Source organism: Erythrolamprus reginae, chromosome 5, assembly GCF_031021105.1.
Source record: "Erythrolamprus reginae isolate rEryReg1 chromosome 5, rEryReg1.hap1, whole genome shotgun sequence".
Taxonomy (NCBI): domain Eukaryota; kingdom Metazoa; phylum Chordata; class Lepidosauria; order Squamata; family Dipsadidae; genus Erythrolamprus; species Erythrolamprus reginae.
In genome coordinates, this window is record NC_091954.1 from 9,171,197 (window position 1) to 9,191,116 (window position 19,920).

General features: G+C 40.7%; 1 protein-coding gene across 4 annotated transcripts in view; it reads right to left on the reverse strand.

Annotated features, from left to right (window-relative positions):
- Positions 1–19,920, reverse strand: part of LDB3 (LIM domain binding 3) — a 187,111-nt gene that overhangs the window by 146,944 nt on the left and 20,247 nt on the right. For all 4 annotated transcript variants that reach the window (XM_070752054.1, XM_070752050.1, XM_070752049.1 and 1 more), the window contains exon 2: positions 18,127–18,269. In XM_070752054.1, the coding sequence (XP_070608155.1) occupies positions 18,127–18,219 (93 nt within the window). In that variant the 5' untranslated portion in view covers positions 18,220–18,269. The remainder of the gene's footprint in view (positions 1–18,126; positions 18,270–19,920) is intronic.

The following is a 19,920-nucleotide window of genomic DNA, read 5'->3' on the forward strand; positions in this document are numbered from 1 at the left end:
AAGTTGTTTCTCTAATGTGAGCTGTGGATCGAGGAGGACGCCCAAGTTGTGGACTCTCTCTGAGGGGGTCAGTAGTTCCCCCCCCAGGGTGGTGGATGGGCAGATGGAATTGTCCTTGCGAGGCAAAACCCACAGCCACTCCGTCTTATCAGGGTTGAGTTTGAATCTGTTTACTAAATAATTACAATAAAGTAGGAATGAAGGAACAAATGCCAGGCTGGAGAATGATCTTAGTTAATTTTTTTTCAAAAGAGAGATGGGGTGGGAGATGAATGCTGTGTATGGGGCCGTGTATGAAAAGCCCTGGACAAAAGCAAGCATCAAAACTATTTTTCACACCTGTTGGCCAATAAGAAAATCCAGAATTCCAGACATAGGAAACTGAAGCGTGACCTTAAAAACTTACCCGGCTGCTAACTTTCCTTACAGTCTGGCCACTTATTTTTAGACATATGACGGGGCTCTAAGCACAATGTTCAGTTCTATGGGAACTGGCAACTATGCCTTCACCTGTCACCCTCTTGATTGACAGGGGCTCCTGCACTGGATTTTCTTGACACTCAACCCAGATGTGATCACCTGGAGCTTCAGGGAAGAACTCAGAAGGTCTTCCAGATGTCTTAATCAAAATGCAAAACGCTCGTTGTTTGTGTAACTTGTTGTGTAATAGGTTATCACAAATTTGATCTACTGAATTGATTGGTGGCTAAATGGGATGGCATTACGCCTTGAAAACATGGCTAAATAATATGGCATTACGTCCCACTTGTAGTTCTGCTACCAGTTCATCCAAACCGGTGCGAACCGGCTGAATATCACTTCTAGTACTAGTACTTTACAATATTAGGGGAACAGAAATGGATCATAGGTGATGGAAGAGGCCCCCTGCTCTCGCTCTCTCCTCCCTCCCCTTCTCTTACTCTCTCTCTCTCCTATTCAATCTTTGCTCTTCAAAAACTGTCTGAAGCAGGTTTTCCATGCGATGCTACTTAAAGTGAGAGAGATTTTATTGCTGCCTGAGAGTGCAGATTAAGTTTCATCTCTTTCTCCACCTCTGAACTTAAAACCTTGGCTTTTTAGAAAAAAAGAAAAAGAAAATAAGAAGATTAAAGGTAAATGGATAAGTAGCGGTTTTCTGGCCTGTAAAGAAGAGGGCAGGTCTGGTGGTTACATATTGATTGGCTAATGTTTGCAACGGTGTTTGGATTCCAAAGGTAGCAGGGGACCAGGTTTAATACCCAGAGTGGAAAACTCATCCCCAGAATCATTCCAGCAGGGCTTATATCCCTTATTTCATTGTCCCCCAGTTTGGGGAGATTAAAAGCAACAAACAGCAATGAGATTTTCCATTCTCATCCTTTGTTGGCTTGTGTAGGCTTTTGTAACTTGGCCACTTAGAATCCAATGAGGCAGCCACTCTTTCAAAGAAGCTGTTGACTTCCAGAAGGATGGAAAAATTAAACTCTTATAACTCTTGATGTATGGTTTTTAAATGACGGGTTTTTAGATACTTTCTTTTAAATATTAGATTTGTTACATTGCTCATTGTTATTATTATTGTTCTGAGCCACCCCGAGTCTGCGGAGAGGGGCGGCATACAAATCTAATAAATTATTATTATTATTATTATTATTATTATTATTATTACTATTATTATTATTATCACCACCACCACCACCACCATCATCATTATTATTACTATTATTCATATGTGGGTTGGCCCATTCATGAAAACTCTTTTTACAAACAATGACCATGAAAAGCAAGCATCTTTGTGAATAAGTGTCCTGTCTGTCAGTCTGTCTCTCTTTATCCATCCATCCATCCATCTCTATCCAGCACTCTCTCTCTCCCCCCTGCATGTCTCTCTCTCTGTCTGTTTGTCTGTCTCTTTATCCATCTCTCTCTCCAGCTCTCTCCCCCTGCTGTATATCTATATCTATTATCAGTCTGTCTGTCTGTCTGTCTGTCTGTCTGTCTGTCTGTCTGTCTGTCTGTCTATCTATCTATCTATCTATCTATCTATCTATCTATCTATCTATCTATCTATATCCCTTATTTATGGTGGACCCTCAGATAGTGGAACACTGCTATGATGTCTCCCATAGTCCTTCTTTTCGCTAGAGTAGATGTACCTAATTCCCGCAACTGTGCCCATTTTGAGTGACAGGGAGCCGCAGCAGAGGGAGGAAATAACAATAGCATTTAGAATTATATACCGTTTCACAGGGCTCTAAGCAGTTTACAGAGAGTCAGCATATATTGCCCCCAACAATCTGGGTCCTCATTTTACCCACCTTGGAAGGATGGAAGGCTGAGTCAGCCTTGAGCCTACTGAGATTCGATCTGCCAAACTGCTGGCAGCTGGTGATCAGCAGAAGTAGCTGGCAGTACTGCACTCTAACCACTGCATCACCAAAGCTCTCTGAAAGAGCCACATGTGGCTCCAGAGCCATGGGTTGCTGACCCCGGTTGTAGGATAATGTGATTCTTCTCTAGATCAGGAGTAAGTAAGCTGGTGGTCCCCAAACATTTTAGGATTTCAGCCGTCAATGAAGATTGGCCATGCTGGCTAAGAGAAGTTTAAGATACCCACAGGAGTTACATATTTCTGATTTAGATAGCGTCTTTATTGAGTGTCATGTAATAAGCAGTTCATAAAACCCCATTCTCAATAAAATTGATGCTGTTTTATGACTGTTGTACAGGGAAGATAGCATTAGAGTGAGATTTTATAAGACTGAAAATTATAGCTCTCTCTGGTATCACCTATTCATAGACGGTCATTTCTGAACATTTTTCTTCCCCTGTGAGCAAAAAAAAATTTCCCATTTTTACAGAAAATTATGGGAAATAAAAGCGCTCAGGATAATAAGCTCATAAAAAGACACCCTTTTAAAAACATTTGCTACACCATTTCTTTCAAAAAATGTACAAAAGGTTAATTTTAAAAAATGGCATTATGGACGGTTGCATGTACCTATGGCAACTTTTTATTTATTTATTTTTATTTGTTTGTTTTGTCAAGTACATATTGGAGGTATGTAAAGATATAATAATATTCATATACATGATACTAGTAAAAAATAAAAAGAAACATTAGATATAAGAATATTCATATATATATAATAATATTAATAGTTATTGTTAATGGCGAGTATTCTGAGCAGAGACGGGTTACAAGCGGTGTGCCACAAGGGTCTGTTCTGGGTCCTATTCTTTTTAATATGTTTGTGAGTGACATAGGGGAAGGTTTGCCTATTTGCCGATGACTCTAAAGTGTGCAATAGGGTTGATATTCCTGGAGGCGTCTGTAATATGGTAAATGATTTAGCTTTACTAGATAAATAGTCAAAGCAATGGAAACTGCAGTTTAATGTTTCCAAATGTAAAATAATGCACTTGGGGAAATGGAATCCTCAATCTGAACATTGTATTGGCAGTTCTGTGTTAGCAAAAGCTTCAGAAGAAAAGGATTTAGGGGTAGTGATTTCTGACAGTCTCAAAATGGGAGAACAGTGCAGTCAGGCGGTAGGGAAAGCAAGTAGGATGCTTGGCTGCATAGCTAGAGGTATAACAAGCAGGAAGAGGGAGATTATGATCTCGCTATATAGAGTGCTGGTGAGACCACATTTGGAATACTGTGTTCAGTTCTGGAGACCTCACCTACAAAAAGATATTGACAAAATTGAACGGGTCCAAAGACGGGCTACAAGAATGGTGGAAGGTCTTAAGCATAAAACATATCAGGAAAGACTTCATGAACTCCATCTGTATAGTTTGGAGGACAGAACGGAAAGGGGGGACATGATCGAAACATTTAAATATGTTAAAGGGTTAAATAAGGTTCAGGGGGAAGTGTTTTAATAGAAAAGTGAACACAGGAACAAGGGGACACAATCTGAAGTTAGTTGGGGGAAAGATCAAAAGCAACATGAGAAAACATTATTTTACTGAAAGAGTAGTAGATCCTTGGAACAAACGTCCAGCAGACGTGGTAGATAAATCCACAGTAACTGAATTTAAACATGCTTGGGATAAACATAGATCCATCCTAAGGTAAAATACAGAAAATAGTATAAGGGCAGACTAGATGGACCATGAGGTCTTTTTCTGCCGTCAGACTTCTATGTTTCTATGATACTAGTAAAAAATAAAAAGAAACATGAGATATAAGAATACTGTATTCACATACATGATACTAGTAAAAAAAGAGAAACTTTAGGACAGGGGACGGAAGGCACGCTGGTGTACTTATGCACGCCCCTTACTGACCTCTTAGGAATTGGGAGAGGTCCGAAGCCCCAAGTCTTCGGAGAAGGGCGGCATGCAAATCTAATAAATAATAATAACAGTAGATAGTACTTTAGCCCTTCTTCTGACAAAATGACTATGCTCACTGTTACTTGCATTTCTTGTTTGGACTACTGCAAAGCATTCTACATGGGGCTGCCCTTGAAGAGCATTCAGAAGCTTCCGTCTGTGTACAGTGGAGTTCAAAAAGCTCTTCATGGCTTGGGACCAGGTTACCTGAGGGACCCTCTTGCGCCAGTTGTTTCTACCTGTCAAATTTGGGGCAACTGGTTGGGTACGTTACAGGTCCTGTCAGCCAAAAAGTGTTGGCTGGCGGAGATCAGAAGAAATGCCTTCTCTGCAGTAACACCAGCCCTATGAAATATCCATCCTCCTGAGATTAGGGTGGTCCAATCCTGGCTAGGTGCCCAGACCTGGCATCCCCAGTATATGAAAGGCCCTGACTCCTAGTTATGTTGACACTGGCAGATTATAATATCTCTTGGACACTATTTGTATTCAATTTCTTATTTATTTATTTTTTTAAAAAAACTGTTTTAACTTTTTAAAATTGTTTACCACCTAGAGACACTTTTTGGAGATACCATGTTTCCCCGAAAGTAAGACAGTGTCTTACTTTCTTTTTATCCCCCAAAGCCCCACTATGTCTTACTTTCGGGGTATGTCTTATATTGGAAAAAAATTGTCGAATTTTTTGTTTTAACCATAAAATTAACATTTATTAACAACCTGAACAGTATTGTATTCACCACAAAACAGCAGATGATACCCCAGTATGCCAGTGTGTATGTTTTACTGATGTATGATTAATACTGTGTGCATTACCGTATTTTAAGCAGGAGGTGGCAGTGACAAGTGCAGGGGACGGCGCGGTGACGTATGGAGAGGGGGACAGCGCGGTGACGTATGGAGAGGGGGACAGCGCGGTGACGTATGGAGAGGGGGCGGCGCGGAAGTGGGCAGGAGGCGGCACTCATTTGGATCAGACGGAGGCGGCAGACGTGGTGACGTATGGAGGGGGGCGGTGCGGAAGTGGGCAGGAGGCAGCACTCATTAAGATCAGAGGGAGGTGGCAGATGCGGCGATGTATGGAGAGGGGGACGGTGCGGACATGGGCAGGAGGCGGCGCACAGCTAGATGAGAGGGAGGCGGCAATACCCCCGTGTTTCCCCGAAAGTAAGACATATGTCTTACTTTCGGGGTATGGCTTATATTAGCCGACCCCCCTGAAACCCCGGATACGTCTTACAATCGGGGGTGTCTTACTATCGGGGAAACAGGGTAAGTGGCCGTAGAAATTGACTAAAGAAAGAAAGAAAGATGCTCCTACCATTCATTTCTACATTACCTTCTCTTGATCTGAATATAGCGGTACCTCTACTTATGAAATTAATTTGTTCCATGACCAGGTTCTTAAGTAGAAAAGTTTGTAAGAAGAAGCAATTTTTCCCATAGGAATCAATGTAAAAGCAAATAATGTGGGAAATTGGGGAAACCCAATAATGTGGGCAATTGGAGAAACCCAGTGTTGGTTATGACCCATAAAGCCCTCCATGGCATCGGACCAGAATATCTCCGGGACCGTCTTCTGCCGCACGAATCCCAGCGACCGGTTAGGTCCCACAGGGTTGGCCTTCTCCGGGTCCCATCGAGTAAACAATGTCATTTGGCGGGACCCAGGGGAAGAGCCTTCTCTGTGGCAGCCCTGACCCTCTGGAACCAACTCCCCCCGGAAATCAGGGTTGCCCCCACCCTCCTTGCCTTTCGTAAGCTCCTTAAAACCCACCTCTGTCGTCAGGTGTGGGGAAATTGAGATATTCCCTTCCCCCTAGGCTTATAGAATTTATGCATGGTATGTCTGTTTGTAAGGTTGTTCTCTTAAATTGGGGTTTTTAAAATTAGTTTTTATATTAGATTTGTTATATTTGTCTTTTTTACTGCTGTTAGCTGCCCCGAGTTTGCGGAGAGGGGTGGCATACGAATCTAATAAATAAATAAATAATAAACCACAGGGAAGGTGGAGGCCCTGTTTCCTCCCAGGAGGCCCCATGCAGGCTTCTCCACACCTTTTCTGGCCCTGTTTCCTCCCAGGAGATTCCTAGAGAGGCCCCATGGAGGCTTCTCCCTGCCTTTTCTGGCCCTGTTTCCTCCCAGGAGATTCCTAGAGAGGCCCCATGGAGGCTTCTCCCCCCTTTTCCCGCTCTGTTTCCTCCCAGGGGATTCTTAGAGAGGCCCCATGGAGGCTTCTTCCTGCCTTTTCCAGTTACAGTTTCGGAGGCTTGGGTTTGTAAGTGGAAAATGTTTCTTGAGAAGAGGCAAAAAAATCTTGAACACCCGGTTCCTATCTAGAAAAGTTCATAAGTAGAGGCATTCTTAGGTAGAGGTACCACTGTATTAACATTAGTTTCCAGTACATTTTTGTCCTGGCGTTTTCAAATTCTGTAAAGGATTATCACCGAGCTTTCAAGGAGGGTTTATACAAGTTTATTGTTCTGCCCACTGTCTTGCATATGCCCTGCACTGATGGCCTGTGTATAAAAGTAAGTAGCCATGTTCGCTGTTAAATATTTGCCCATGTGGGAGAGTTAAGTTTGCCTGTCTCATTCTTAGTACAGCCATGGCAACATATATTAATGACGAACGCTTGACGTGTCAAGAATAGATGCCTGGCAGATCTGCAAATTACAATATCCTTGGAGGAAATTCACAGGTTTTTCAACAGCTAAGTATTTCATGCAGACATTTGTGGGTTAGATATGCCAGTACCACTTGGAGCCGCAGAATAACTAGATGGATGACCAGCCTATGTCATTCCAAGCAGACATGAGAAAAAAAAGGTGTTTTAATGTTCTTCCATTGTTGATGTTTATGTTACTCTCTAATGCAGTGTTTCCCAATCTTAGCAACTTGAAGATATCTGGACTTCAACTCCCTGCTGGCTGTTCTGTCGGGCTCTCTGGTAGAATCCTCCCAAAAATTCACAGGTACAAATTTCAGACACACATGCGTTTGAAAATTCAAAACAATGTTCTTTATAATGAAAATTCACTTAAACCATGCCCTCTTTTGGTATAGCAAAGAGCACTCGTCTCCAAACAAACTGGTAATTTGTACAAGTCCCTTATCAGTTATGTGATACTTAGCTTGCAGCTGTGAGGCAATTCACAGTCCTTCTTCTTTCACAAAGTGAAACACGCTTTGCTCTGGGTTAGTTTCAAAGCGGGGAAAAATCAGCACACAAAAAGTCCAAGTCAGTAAAGCAGTCACGAAACACAACAATCAGATAATCCTCCACAATGGCCAAACCCACAGGCTGCTATTTATAGCAGCCTCACTAATTACCACAGCCCCACCCAACCACAGGTGGCCTCATTTTCTTTGATAATAATCTCTCAGTTGTTGTTGCCTATGCATCGCTCTCCTCATGCGTGGCTGTATCATTAACTCTTGTTCTGAATCCAAGGAGGAGCTAGATAATTGATCTCCTTCTGAGCTGTCTGCCACACTCCTCCTCCCTGTCACTCATGTCTTCTTGGTCAGAGGAGCCTTCATCATCAGATTCCACCAGCGGCAAAACAGGAGCTGGGCCAGAGCTAACCACAACACTGGCTGGGGAATTCTGGGAGTTGAAGTCCAGATATCTTCAAGTTGCTAAGATTGGGAAACACTGCTCTAATGCATAAAAAAATATTGTCTATCAGAAAGAAAGACCCTAAGGTAGCTTGCTTCGTGATATGACAGCTTTGAGTATGAACCAGTAATGGGCTGCTGCCCCTATGAGGGGAGTAAATGTATGCACTATTTATTGAATACTAAATAGTTTTTTATTGTCCTTCCTTCTCTAGTACCTTAGTATGATCCTTAATTTTAAATAGGAAATAATTAAATAGTACGTTTTTACCCATAAACGCTTTAATATCTAGAACTGAACTTTTATAGCCATGAAAGAAAATTGAGCTACTTGCCTAATCTGTTATCATACTGAACCTTGTGGGTTCAGTACAAAACCTTAAAATATTACTGTGCTCTTCAACAAATTATGCTGTCTATCGTTTGTCCTTTTTGTGGCTATTCAAGTAATGTGGCTTAATCAACTGAAAAAAGAGTCCAAGCACCTATTTGAAAATTTATCTTGGTCGGCAAGCCACTCCCACCCAGTCACATGACCTTTAAGCCACCCACGTTCACATGGCTAGCAAGCCACTCCTACCTGGTCATATGTCCATCAAGCCATACCAACAAAATAAGCCACCTCCACAGAGTGGTACTAAAGGTTTTTTGCAGCCCTTCACTGGTAGAAATTACTCTTATCTCCTCCTCCTCCTCTTCCTGTTCCTCTCATTTAAATATATAAAAATTCTTCTTCCCAATTTTTGATTTTGCTTATTTGTCCTGCTTCTTCCTTCTGCAGCAACTGACTCTGAGAAGGAAATAATAACCAATAACCAAAATATTTTTTCATACCGACTGTATTTGCCATAAGAAAACAAACAAAGGAATGTGTTTAATGGACCGATATATTATATCTTAATTTTAATATTTTTTTCTCTTTTGTTTTGTAGATGTAGATTACTATGTGTTTGTGTATTTTTTGTGTATTGTCTGTTTTTAATGTTTAAAATTCAATAAAAACTATTTTAAATTAAAGAGAAGGAAAACCTATAGTCTGAACTCCAGATATATGGACTTTATTTATTTATTTATTAATTGATTGATTGATTGATTTTGTCCAATACACAATGAGGGTTTTAGTGGGTATATATCTATATACACATAGTAAAATACATGATGAAGGTTATAGAGGAGATACTCATAGTAAAATATATTTAAGAAATAATAGAAAAGAAGATATAGTAATAGAACATATCAATGAAAGAATAGAAGAGATATAGGAATAGAAGAAAGGTATAGGAGATATAGGAGAGCAATAGGACAGGGGACAGAAGGCACTCTAGTACACTTGTACTCGCCCCTTACTGACCTCTTAGGAATCTGGATAGGTCAACCGTGGATAATCTAAGGGTAAAGTGTTGGGGGTTTGGGGATGACACTATGGAGTTCGGTAATGAGTTCCACGCTTCGACAACTCGGTTACTGAAGTCATATTTTTTACAGTCAAGTTTGGAGCGGTTAATATTAAGTTTAAATCTGTTGTGTGCTCTTGTGTTGTTGTGGTTGAAGCTGAAGTAGTCGCCGACAGGCAGGACGTTGCAGCATATGATCTTGTGGGCAATACTTAGATCTTGTTTAAGGCGTCTTAGTTCTAAACTTTCTAGGCCCAGGATTGAAAGTCTAGTCTTGTAGGGTATTCTATTTTGAGTGGAGGAGTGAAGGGCTCTTCTGGTGAAGTATCTTTGGACTTTTTCAAGGGTGTTAATGTCTGAGATGCAATATGGGTTCCAAACAGATGAGTTGTATTCGAGGATGGGTCTGGCAAAAGTTTTGTAAGCTCTGGTAAGTAGTGTGAGATTGCCAGAGCAGAAGCTACGCAGGATTAGGTTTACAACTCTTGAAGCCTTCTTGGCTATATTGTTGCAGTGGGCTTTGGCATTTAAATCTTTTGTTATTAGTATACCGAGGTCTTTAACCGAGTGGGGATTATCTGTGATAATATGATTATTCAGTTCGTATTTGGAGTTCAGATTCTTCTTCCCAATGTGTAGGACAGAGCATTTGCTAGTTGAGATTGGGAGTTGCCATGTGTTAGACCACTCAGAAACAGCGTCAAGGTCAGTCAGCATACTGATTGACAGAATCCTGGGAGTTGAAGTCCATACATCTTAAAGTTGCAGAGACTGAGAAATAAAACCTGACCCGGGTTAAAAATGGAGGCTACATCTCTAATGTGACTCCCAGGATTTTCCTCTCATAAATCAATTCCTTCATTATCCCCACCACCAACTCCGCCTCAAAGGAATAAAACCAGCAAAGGAATGTGGTGCAGAAGTAATCATCTTAGTTTGGAATGAAATTTCTGTTGTGAGCCCAGCAAAGGAAAGTCATTGGCACGTTTGGAATTTCAGCTCTTGCCTTTAAATCTTCTGCAAACTGATCTCGCAGGTTTGAAATTCCGATACGAAGTTCCTTGGACGCATTTCTCCATGGGTATCCATCAACGTCATAAGGCAAATCAGCCGTCAGCATTTGAAGCACTCAGAATTAGCACGGAGGAAGAATGTGATACGATGGGTGAAGACGTAGCTGGAAAGGCTGAAAACGTTACTAAGTGTGGAAGAAGAGAAGGTTTGAGAAGATGTCCACCCAGCATGGACTTTAGATGGCTTTGGCCAGTTTGACTCAATCTTTCTGAATGATTGAGCCACTTTTGTGACTTCTGTAAGTGATTTTGTTTCCAATTCATGCTTTTGGGAAAGGACATTTAAAGGTTCACGCATGTTGTGGTTAGCTCTGGCCCAGCTCCTGCCCCAAGGACTGTGGATGTGGGGGAGACATCCACATGCTGCAGGCCTGTTTTGCCCCCGGTGGAATCTGCTGATGAAGGCTCCTCTGACCAAGAAGACATGAGTGACAGGGAGGAGGAGAGTGGGGCAGACAGCTCAGAAGGAGATCAATTATCTAGCTCCTCCTTGGATTCAGAACAAGAGTTAATGATACAGCCACGCATTCAGAGAACCATGCATAGGCAACAACAACTGAGAGATTATTATCAAAGAAAATGAGGCCACCTGTGGTTGGGTGGGTCTGTGGTCATTAGTGAGGCTGCTATAAATAGCAGCCTGTGGGTTTGGCCATTGTGGAGGATTATCTGATCGTTGTGTTTCGTGACTGCTTTACTGACTTGGACTTTTTGTGTGCTGATTTGAAACTAAACCAGAGCAAAGTGTGTTTCACTTTGTGAAAGAAGAAGGACTGTGAATTGCCTCCCAGCTGCAAGCTAAGTATCACAGGACTGATAAGGGACTTGTACAAATTACCAGTTTGTTTGGAGACGAGTGCTCTTTGCTATACCAAAAGAGGGCTTGGTTTAAGTGAACTTTCATTATAAAGAACATTGTTTTGAATTTTCAAACGTGTGTGTGTCTGAAATTTGTACCTGTGAATTTTTGGAAGGATTCTACCAGAGAGCCCGACAGAACAACGCAGCTGCAGTAACTCAAAGTATATTGCCCTTTCTCTCTTAACCTTCATTTACCCCATCCTTACAAAGCTCCATGCATACAACAGAAAGATCAGTAGTCAAGGCGATCTTAAGATGTAAAGAGATTGAGAACATTTTTTTTTAAAAAAATGGAAAAGTAGAGGAAAACGCCCTTGTAAAATCTCCACAGTAGAGAAAGTTGCACTCTTGGGACAAACAAAAATGAAGAAAATGGAGACGTTTTGGAGGTGTACCCACAGAATATGGCGATAAAAACATCAAGATGGTAGCTATTGATGAGGCAATCAAAGCGTTACCAGATTTTCATTTGTGTTGGGCAAAATAGGCATTAAAAATAAGCACAGCATTGACTCATTGGACCATCGTGGTTTTCAACTGGAGATTTTTCAACATAGCCTGCAAGGCAACTCAAAAAGTTGGAATTGGAAGTTGGGAAAAGAAGCCGAGACTGAATAATATGCTAAGATATATACTGTATGCAGTGTCCCCTCGATTTTCGTGGGTTCGAACTTCGCGAATAGTCTATACCACGGTTTTTCAAAAAATATTAATTAAAAAATACTTCATGCTTTTTTTTCTATACCACATTTTTTCCCGCCTGATGACATCATACGTCATCGCCAAACTAATAATTTTTGCAAATAAATAACGAAAAAAATAATTATTGTTAATAAATAAATATGTTTATAAATATCAGGATCACTAAGTGTCTTATTCAATGGTGAGTATCAGTAATAATGGTGAATAAATGGTTGTTAAGGGAATGGGAAATGGTAATTTAGGGGTTTAAAGGGTTAAGGGAGGGCTTGTGATACTGTTCATAGCCAAAAATGGTGTATTTACTTCCGCATCTCTACTTTGCGGAAATTCGACTTTTGCGGGCGGTCTTGGAAAGCATCCCCCGCGAAAATCGAGGGAGCACTGTATACACTGTCTGATGCCCAGATAGTCCTTTCCTGGTTCATTCTCAAAAACTGCTTTAAAAATAAACGATCCTTGAAAAGCACTTGGGGAAAAGGAATCCTCAATCGGAGTATTGCATTGGCAGTTCTGTGTTAGCAAAAACTTCAGAAGAGAAGGATTTAGGGGTAGTGATTTCTGACAGTCTCAAAATGGGTGAGCAGTGTGGTCAGGCGGTAGGAAAAGCAAGTAGGATGCTTGGCTGCATAGCTAGAGGTATAACAAGCAGGAAGAGGGAGATTGTGATCCCCCTATATAGAGCGCTGGTGAGACCACATTTGGAATACTGTGTTCAGTTCTGGAGACCTCACCTACAAAAAGATATTGACAAAATTGAATGGGTCCAAAGACGGGCTACAAGAATGGTGGAAGGTCTTAAGCATAAAACGTATCAGGAAAGACTTCATGAACTCCATCTGTATAGTCTGGAGGACAGAAGGGAAAGGGGGGACACGATCGAAACATTTAAATATGTTAAAGGGTTAAATAAGGTTCAGGAGGGAAGTGTTTTTAATAGGAAAGTGAACACAAGAACAAGGGGACACAATGTGAAGCAATTTGTGGGAATGATCAAAGGCAACATGAGAAAATATTATTTTACTGAAAGAGTAGTAGATGCCGTCAGTCTTCTATGTTTCTATGTTTCTATAATAAAATTCCTTGGTTAGGAAGACCCAGCTAGCTTTTATTTTGAGTTGTGAATTCTTGACCCTGGTCTTCTTGTAGACACTTTATTACCCGAACTAGGTAACACATGAGTGCTAAATAATGAAATACCTGCAAGAAAAGAATCAAGCGTGGAGAGCTCCAAGGATCCCTCCATTTTCAACCCTGAGCTACAAATATTCTCCATTAACGGTCATTTAAACCTTCTCCGAGGACCGAGAAAAGAGTTGCTGGCAGACTGAATGCAACTAAATACCCAGATTCCAAAGTTGGGTAAGAGGACCGCCAGTCCAAATGTTCCTGTGCAAGGTTAGGTTTTATTCTGGATCAGTAACATGCAGGAGAAAGAAAGTTCAGCATCTATTCTAGGGCTTCAGAACGGGATAGAGAACAGATTTTGAAGCACCCTGCCCATCGCACATATCTTTGTCTACAAAACCCAGCTTGTCACTCCCATCACTCTACTAAACAAATAATTCCCTCAACACTGTCAGACTTTCTACTGAATCTGCACTTCTATTCTACTAGTTTTTCTCATCATTCCTATCACCCATTTCCTCCCATGTTGACTGTATGACTGTAACTTGTTGCTTATATCGTAAGATTTTTATTAATATTGCTTCTTCATTGCTTATTTGACCCCTATTAAGTGTTGTACCACATGATTCTTGACAAATGTATATTTTCTTTTATGTACGCTGAGAACATCTGCACCAAGACAAATTCCTTGTGTGTCCAATCACACTTGGCCAATAAAGAATTCTATTCTATTCTATTCTATTCAAAGGTAGGGGTTTTTTTCTTCCCAAAAGGCAACTAAACTTTGTTTCTCCTTAAAGACGTCTTGCTTCTCATCCAAAAAGTTTCTCCAGTTCTCCACGTCTTCATTTCAGTAGAAAAGAAGAAGCTCCCGGGATGAGGAGCAAAATGTCTTCGGGGGAAAACCAAGTCGTCTGGCGGGCCCCAGGGGAAGAGCCTTCTCTGTGGCGGCCCCGGCCCTCTGGAATCAACTCCCCCCGGAGATTAGAACTGCTCCCACCCTCTTTGTCTTCCGTAAACTACTCAAGACCCACCTATACCGCCAGGCATGGAGGATTTGAAACATCTTTCCCCCAGGCTCCTTATAATTTATGTTTGGTATGTATGTGTTGTCTGGTTTTAATATGATAGTTATTTAGTTATTTCTTTTAATATTAGATTTGTGCCACTATAATATTGTTTTTATCATTGTTGTGAGCCGCCCCGAGTCTTCGGAGAGGGGCGGCATACAAATCTAATTTTTTTTTTTAAGTCCATATTTGCCTTTTGAAAAAAAGTACCTTTGGAACAGCCATGACCTGGATGATGGAGAACCTCCATAGACTTACAATTCTCTCTTAACACCTTGATTACGGAGAAAGATGGAACTGATCATAAACCCTTTCTCAGGCTGATTCTCCTGCACTCTGCTACCTATTTTCACTTCTCCCTGATATAGCAACAGGATCCCAGAAAAGGAGAAAAGAAACTTGTGAGTTGTAGGGGATAAAGTTTTGAGGTTGATATTTGCAACACACATTTATTAAGAGTCTTGCAAAAAAATTTTCCTTTTTATAAATTCCAGGAACTTCGGAGGATGGCAAAATGGAAAGGCAATAAAGGAATCAATGCTAATTGCATATATTTATTATTACACAACATATCCTTTGAGGCTCAATACAAACATTTCCCAAAATCCAGGCCATTTCCTGGAAGGCAAATCAACCCTTAGGGACGTTGAGAGCTTATTGATCAAATATGGGCAGATAGGCTGTACAGAGTCGATGGTGGGATGGGTGGCTGTATAAATATGGTTTTAAAAATAAATAATAATAAAGGAAAAAGAAAGATCACGACCGTCCTGCCCCTCGCAACCATTTCCTTTCATTTTTATTCTAGATAAGGTAGGATTAAAATAAAATTAAGCTTGAAGATGGAGAAGGAGAAGGAGGAAGGAGAGAGAGGGGGGAAGAGGGAGAGAGCAAGGGAGAAGGGGGGAAAAGAGAAGGAGAAAAAGAAGGAGAAGAAAGGATGGTCCATAGACTACCAAAACCTATATAGAATTGAGTCACTTAAACATAGAAACATAGAAGACTGACGGCAGAAAAGGACCTCATGATCCATCTAGTCTGCCCTTATACTATTTTCTGTATTTTATCTTAGGATGGATATATGTTTATCCCAGGCATGTTTAAATTCAGTTACTGTGGATTTATCTACCACGTCTGCTGGAAGTTTCTTCCAAGGATCTACTACTCTTTCAGTAAAATAATATTTTCTCATGTTGCTTTTGATCTTTCCCCAACTAACTTCAGATTGTGTCCCCTTTCTTCTGCTTACTGTATTTTTCGGAGTTTAAGACATACCTTTCCCCCTCTTAAAAGAGGCTGAAAATCTGGGGGGATCTTATACTTGGAATATAGCTTTTTTTTTTTTAAGCTATTTTTCCCACAGCCCTAATGAGGTGCTAACAATCTTCCCGGCTTGCAGGCTTGCAGGCTGCTACTCCGAATAAGTTTTTTTTCCAGCCCTAAGTCTTTGCAGGCTTGTTTTCATTGCTGCTCTCTCTGGGTTTTCTTTCCCAGCCTTGACCAGGAAATAAAATATTGTGCTGAGGCTAACCAGACTAAGCATGTTCACTAGATGAATGCCTGGTAGGCAGATTTCCCCCCTATTTTCCTCTCCCGAAAAGTAAGCTTATGTCTTATACTCCGAAAAATATGGCAATTCAGATTTTCCCAAACTTTTGACATATGTGTACCCCTTCTATAACTTTTGTAACACTTAGTACCCCTCGTAAAAAAAAAGAATGTATTTTAATAACATAGAAACCTAGAAGACTGACGGCAGAAAAAGACCTCATGGTCCATCTAGTCTGCCCTTATAATATTTTCTGTATTTTATCTTACAATGGATATATGTTTATCCCAGGCATGTTTAAATTCAGTTACTGTGGATTTACCAACCACGTCTGCTGGAAGTTTGTTCCAAGGATCTACTACTCTTTCAGTAAAATAATATTTTCTCACGTTGCTTTTGATCTTTCCCCCAACTAACTTCAGATTGTGTCCCCTTGTTCTTGTGTTCACTTTCCTATTAAAAACACTTCCCTCCTGAACCTTATTTAACCCTTTAACATATTTAAATGTTTCGATCATATCCCCCCTTTTCCTTCTATCCTCCAGACTATACAGTCTAACAATCAAAATATATATATTTTTTTTTTTGGGTACATACACAAAATAATAATAAACAAAAAATAAATATTCATAATAAAATATAAATAAAAGTTATATTATAAATAACGTTTATTTGGATCAATGAGAAGGATGAGATTGTTTGTGCTGAGATGACAGACTGTCATAATTTGGTTTCCCGGTTGTTAATTTTAATCTGAGATGCGTTTCCACGTCCAATAGTCTGTTCCTTTTTTTTTTGACTTAATGTCTACAAATCCTAAAAAAGCAACTTCACATAAATATGAAGTTGGAAAAAGCAAGATGGATTTCAGAACTTTTTCTGAATGCGTACTCCCACCAAACTCTTCCCCTACCCCTGGGGGTACCCATACCACACTTTGGGAAACACCCCAGAGATCAGAATTGCCCCCACCCTCCTTGCCTTTCATAAGCTGCTTAAAACCCACCTCTGCCGCCAGGCATGGGGGAACTGAGATACTCTTTCCCCCTAGGCCTTTACAATTCTATGCGTGGTATGTCTGTATGTATGATTGGTTTTTATAATAATGGGTTTTTAACTGTTTTTAGTATTGGATTATTGTTATATGCTGTTTTATTACTGTTGTTAGCCGCCCCGAGTCTGCGGAGAGGGGCGGCATACAAATCCAATAAATAAAGAAATAAAATAAATAAATATTTTATTTATTTATTTTGTCCAATACACAATGAAGGTTATGGAGCATATACTCGTAGTAGAATGTATCAAAGAAAGAAGAGAAGAGAAGATATAGGAATAAAATATATCAATGAAAGAAGAGAAGAAAAGATTATTATTATTATTATTATTATTATTATTATTATTATTATTAATTAGATTTGTATGCCGCCCCTCTCCGAATAGAAGAAAAGATCAGGATTGTTGCAAAAATAAAGCCAGAGAAAAGTTTTCTACCAGCTGCCACAGAGATGTCTCCCATTGTGAGCTATTTTTTGTTGCCTATAAATTTATTTATTTATTTATTTATTTGTTCAATTTTTATGCCGCCCTTCTCCTTAGACTCAAGGCGGCTTACAACATGTTAGCAATAGCACTTTTTTAACAGAACCAGCCTCTTGTCCCCAACAATCTGGGTCCTCATTTTACGTACCTCGGAAGGACAGAAGGCTGAGTCAATCAGTGTTCCCTCTAATTTTTTGGGGGGGTGGGCGGAAAAGTATAGTGTCTGAGCGGCAGTCCCTTAGGGACTGGGCGGCACAGAAATAATTAATAAATAAATGAATAAATAAATAAATGAATAAATAAACAAACAAACAAACAAATAAAAGACCCACCCTGTTTTGCCTCAGAGAATTTCAAAATAAAACACTGTACTGTGTGTCTATAACAGTGAGCTCATAATAGGGCAACTCTATCAATATCAAAATGCCACTTAAATAGTTGAGCTAGTTTCAAACTAGATGTTGATTTGCTTTCTCTCTTCCTTACTCCCATTCTTTTTCTTTCTCTTTCCCTTCCTCTCTTTTTTCTATCTGTTTCTCTCTCTTCCTCTCTCTCTCCTTCCCTCTCACTCTTTCCCTCTCGGCTTCTGGGCAGGTTTGGAAAACTCTGAGTTGATGATGATTTTTAAGTGAGCGATTGCTCACTGCTCAGCCTAGAGGGAACTATGGAGTCAATTAGACAAGGTAGAAGAGCAACAGGTGCCCTAAATCTTCTCCCTTGTCATTATAGTACATTTCACTCTGCAAGGCTCCATCATTTAACAAACAAACAAACATGCCCAGGATCTTATCACCTCTGTCCCTCGGCCACTTCCCTCCAGAAAGCCCACAACCTCCCAAAAAACACTTTTTTGAGTATCTCGCCCTTACCCTGGAGATGGTCAAAGGCATGTTGAAGTCCTTCCCTCCTTGCAGGCGGAAGCCCCATGGTCCAGATCCGTTGAGAGTCACACTGAAGGACATTTTCTAAAATCTCTCCTTGACCGCCAGGAAAAAAAACAAATATCCGGGCTCTGTGGAACAGAGGGGTAGAATACAGGTGGGTACGTCTTGTTTTTAAAATGAGCGCTCTTTTCCCCCACACACACTTCTATCCAGTTAAAGCACGAAATAATACTCTTTTTTGTCTCTTGCCTGCTCAGTCCAGCCGAAGTGTCATCTAAGAATAGATAGCCCTTATAATACAGATACTGATATCCCTGACGAAGAGCCCATACATGGCTGGTAACCCAACACCAGCTATGCAAAGCCTCTGTGACTCAGAGGTCTAATATAGAGCCCTGGGAGGTTAACAGACCTTTGCAAAGTGCGTGGGGATCCTTGCTCAGGCTCGGAGCCACTTTTTCTAAGATAAAAGAGCAGCTTATTTTAAGGGCGAGTTAAAAATAAGAGTTTAAAGGAGCCTATGGTGGAAGGTTCTGGTTTGTTCATTGCCCGATTCCCTAAGGATGCACCAATGAGTTTTATGTATATCAATATATATGCGTGTAATGTATTTTTGCTGATAATGAAAAGGGAGACTAGTAGAGATCTATTTCAAGCTTATATTGCATTATTTGAACCTGGGGAGTCAGCCTGTAAAGCATTAACCTCTAGACCAGTGTTTTTCAACCAGTGTGCCATGGCACACTAGTGTACCGCGAGACATGGTCAGGTGTGCCGCGAAGCTCAGAGAGAGAAAGAAAACAAGAGAGAGAGAAAGAAAGAGAGAGAAAGAGAGAAAGAAAGAGAAAGAGAGAGAGAGAAAGCAGGCAAGAGAGAGAGAAAGAAAACAAGAGAGAAAGCAAGCAAGAGAAAGAAAGCAAGAGAGAGAAAGAGAACAAGAGAGAAAGAAAGCAAGAGAGAGAGCAAGAGAGAGAGAGAAAGAGAGGGAGGGAAGGTGGGAGAGAGAAAGACATAGAGGGAAGTAGGGAGGGAGAGAGAAAGAGAGCAAAAAAGAGGAAAGAAGGAAGAGAGAAAGAAAGAGGGATGGAGAGAGAAAAAAGAGGGAGAGAAAGAGGGAAAGAGAAATAGAGCGAAAGGGAGGAAGAGAATTTTTTTGTCCAAACTTTTTTTAGCTGCCCCCCCCCAATGTGCCCCATGGTTTTGTAAATGTAAAAAATGTGCCGCGGCTCAAAAAAGGTTGAAAATCACTGCTCTAGACCACAGGTTCTCCTCCTCTCAGCTTATACCAGGGAAGAGTTATATTTTTTTTCTCTCTGTCAAATGTCTTCAATGGGGATTTTAACACTATGACAATGTTAGTAGAGGACTAATGAAAGCTTAGTTCATTTTAGTAGGTTTTTAAATAAATTTTAAACAGCAGGAACACAAAATACAAATCCAATGACTAAAAAAGCAGGACAGTTAAAAAGCCCTTGATTAAAAACATTCATGCAACCCAAACAAACCATACATAAAACGGAGCGGCCAAGGGGAATCAATTTCCCCATGCCTGGCGGCAAAGGTGGGTTTTTAGGAGTTTGCAAAAGGCAAGGAGGGTGGGGGACGGTCCTGATCTCCTAGGAGAGTTGATTCCAGAGGGTCGGGACCGCCACAGAGAAGGCTCTTCCCCTGAGTCCCGCCAGACGGCATTGTTTTGTCAACGGGACCTGGAGAAGGCCAACTCTGTGGGACCTAAGGCGGTCCCAAAGGTAGGTAGGTAGGTAGGTAGGTAGATAGATA